General features: G+C 31.7%; 1 protein-coding gene across 1 annotated transcript in view; it reads left to right on the top strand.

The window, feature by feature from the left end:
* The window catches only part of LOAG_17516 (hypothetical protein), a gene marked incomplete at both ends in the record, with an annotated part of 3,664 nt that extends 1,067 nt beyond the window's left edge, over window positions 1-2,597 (top strand). The window contains 8 exons of the mRNA XM_020450177.1: window positions 353-451; window positions 564-644; window positions 862-978; window positions 1,040-1,126; window positions 1,279-1,356; window positions 1,736-1,874; window positions 2,100-2,220; window positions 2,411-2,597. Coding sequence (XP_020306183.1) covers window positions 353-451; window positions 564-644; window positions 862-978; window positions 1,040-1,126; window positions 1,279-1,356; window positions 1,736-1,874; window positions 2,100-2,220; window positions 2,411-2,597 — 909 coding nt within the window. The remainder of the gene's footprint in view (window positions 1-352; window positions 452-563; window positions 645-861; window positions 979-1,039; window positions 1,127-1,278; window positions 1,357-1,735; window positions 1,875-2,099; window positions 2,221-2,410) is intronic.
* Window positions 2,598-3,156: the final 559 nt, after the last annotated feature.

Below are 3,156 nucleotides of genomic sequence, written 5' to 3'. Positions count from 1 at the left end.
GGACATTCTTTGTCATTAAATTAAAGATGTGAATTTGCGTTAGACAAAGGGAACAAAAGAAACATTTGGGAGATTATTTTAAACAATGTAAATTGGTTAGATGATTTACAACGGGAAATTTATTTGATTATATATTTGTATGGTTGGAGTCTCGCGAATAAAAATTCGCGACAATCTTACCAAACTATTCCATCTTTCTGAATTGTTTTCCCAATATTGTTAAGGTTTTTTAAAATTCCCAAAATGTTTAAATATTTTTGATTAAATTTAAAATAATTGTCAATTACATCAATAACCTAAAAAAATTGAGCTGTAGAGCCTGAAATCGGTGTTTTTCACTCATCGATTACAGATCTGGCGACATGGTGATCGAGCACCTGTTCATTATTTTCCAAATTTCACCGAAAAATATATGGTAGCCTTTCCACGAGGTATCGGATATTTAACAAAGGTAAACTTTGGCAGTCAAAATTTCCACAACAATTTTGATTAAGATTATTTTTTCTGATTCACATTTATCCCGAAATGGTGAGAAAGTTAAAATTTGAATTCCTTATATACAGATAGGTGCCGAACAAGCTAAATATTTGGGCCTATTGTTACAGCGTCGTTACATTCATTCAAGAAACATCACATCAAAACAGGTACGGTCCATGTTTTAAGATCTGCATTGTACTGAAATATTGAACGACTGGCATGAATTTGCAGAGGTTTTCTCAAAATCCGGTAATCCGTCAACAGTTTACGCCTTACACATTGCGCTCCCCAGAGATTGCGGAAAACTTCTGATGAGAGCTGCCCAATGATCAATAACAAATCATTCAGTGAGATAGTTTCAAACAATCAAAACATTATTTACAGATTTATATCCGTAGTACGAATGTCTCTCGTACCATCGAAACTGCGAAATATGTTCTAGAAGGAATGTCCTTTCCTCATACAAGAATTAATGTAGAATCAGCGACCAATGTTGATACGGTACTCTTTATGGAAATTAATTTTTTACGCTACCATTCCTATATTATTACTATCATTCCAGGCTGGTAATCCATTTTTTGATTGTCCTGTTGCAAATCAGTTTGTCCTAGATCACAAGGAAGATTATTTTCTGCGGGAAAACTTCAGCGTGAGTTCATAAACAAATTTCAAATTTGGATTATTTATTTCTTTAAAATTGATACACTATCGTCAATCGTCTGAAATATTGCCACCGTATCGAAAATAAATTTTTGGTTTTTGAATTTTAAACCATTCCTGCCATAAGTTGACAAATTTTAGGAAGTATACGAATTAATGCAACAAAAATTGAACTATGACAATGAACCATATGCTTTATTCGATACTCTCAATTGTTTGGTAAACGAATTTTCCTGTTCTTCATCTGTGAATGACTTTATTCAATCTATGAAATTAATTTTGTAATTTACACTTCATGGTCTATCATCATCATTTACATCATCGCTTAGTCTGGATTCATTGATTTATCAATACTTTAGCTTGTACTTCATATATGATTGGGTAATGGATAATCAACATTATGGATTTTATTAAAATTTAAAGGCAATGAGACACATGTAACATTTTAATGTACTATGGCATTTATTTTCTTCTGCACTCAAACTTAAAACTTACCTCTACGATCAATCAATGTATTGGTTTTCTTATTGTGAAGATCTATTTGGCTTATAACACAAATTTTTAATTATTATAACTGGAAAGAGCTAAAATTTTCCAGAAAACACATGATTTAGTATTACCGGACTGGTTGAAGAGTAAAGAGCTATATGAAAATTTGAAATTTTTGAGTTGGCGTGGCATTGAAGTACAATTTGGTATGGGACCGTATAGTAATGAATTGCAGAGAAAAATTCGAGGTACGCAATTCAATTTGAAATTAAATTTTCCTAATTGAAGCTTGGATAGTCTCGCAAATTTACATTATGGTTCTGTAAAGGACTTCCATTAATAAGATAGAAGATTATTGTTATTTCTGATTATAAAGTAATGCTTGCAGGCCTATATTGTCTTTGGTACCAATTGATTTCTATTTTGTTCCTCATTCTTACACAAAATCATTCATGTACTATTGAAGTTTACAGAAGGTTTCGATATTCTAAAATTTGCTTTTAAAGGTGGAAGTTCTCTTCGTGGTATTGTTAGCCGAATCGCATGCAAAGTGAATTATTTTAAATGGACACCAGTTGATGCTTGTGAAGAACGGTTTTATGGACTATCAGCGGGAAGTTTTTTTAAACGATTTTTTCTCGGCAAGGATTCAGCTTGCAAAACAGAAAGGAAAATTTATGCTTTATGGGAAAGAAATTCTCTTTTAACATTTTAGAGAAAATCATTAGGTACTTTCAAATATTGAGTGCTTTACAATGAATTTAAAAATGTTCTGTAATTGAAGGTTCTCTTTTCAGCATGACGTGACAATTGCTGCACTATTGTCCACATTCAACGATATATATTCTATTTTGGGCAAATCTCCATTAATTGGTTTCGGTGCCAATATTGCATTCGAAATTTGGCGAATCGACAATTCGTATGAAATGAAAGTTTGGTTTATTCGATTTATAGCAGTAGCAAGAAAATAAAAGGAGATATTTGACGCATCTCAATGGATTGAAACGGAAAATTTCCTACATAATGTTGATAAGTTCCCAACTGATGAGCTTGTGTCGTGACAAAATGAAGAGAATAAGAAGATGAGGATTACTGTTCTTGTTAGTAATAAAGCGGTTATGTTTTTGAAAGAATGACTTACTGAATACTGATTTATTATGTGTTCGAGGAGTATAGCAGTTATCCTTTATTGTTGTTCGAATAACAAAATTCAATAAAAATAAGTTAGAAGTAATTCCGATTATAGTAGAATGAAGTCCAAATTAATAAAGTAAAACAACGGGAGAAATATTGAAGTAGCAATTCATAAATGGAAAGAAAATAAAGCAAGATCGTGTTGAGTAGAGTTGAGTGATGACGTAGGGAAATTAACATTGGATCCTGTTAGAATTTCTTAGGGTTTATATATGGGATGTGTGAAGAGGAACAATCATTACATATTGACAGTATTCTCACAGGTTCAAGAGAAATTTACATATAAGAGCAGTTTTCTTTATAAAAATTGCATAAATATTTTATCTGATGTATAGC

This window comes from Loa loa (assembly GCF_000183805.2).
Source record: "Loa loa unplaced genomic scaffold supercont3.86, whole genome shotgun sequence".
NCBI classification, from domain to species: Eukaryota; Metazoa; Nematoda; class Chromadorea; order Rhabditida; family Onchocercidae; genus Loa; species Loa loa.
Note: the sequence above shows the minus strand (reverse complement) of the source record. Positions and strands in the feature narration are given on the sequence as shown.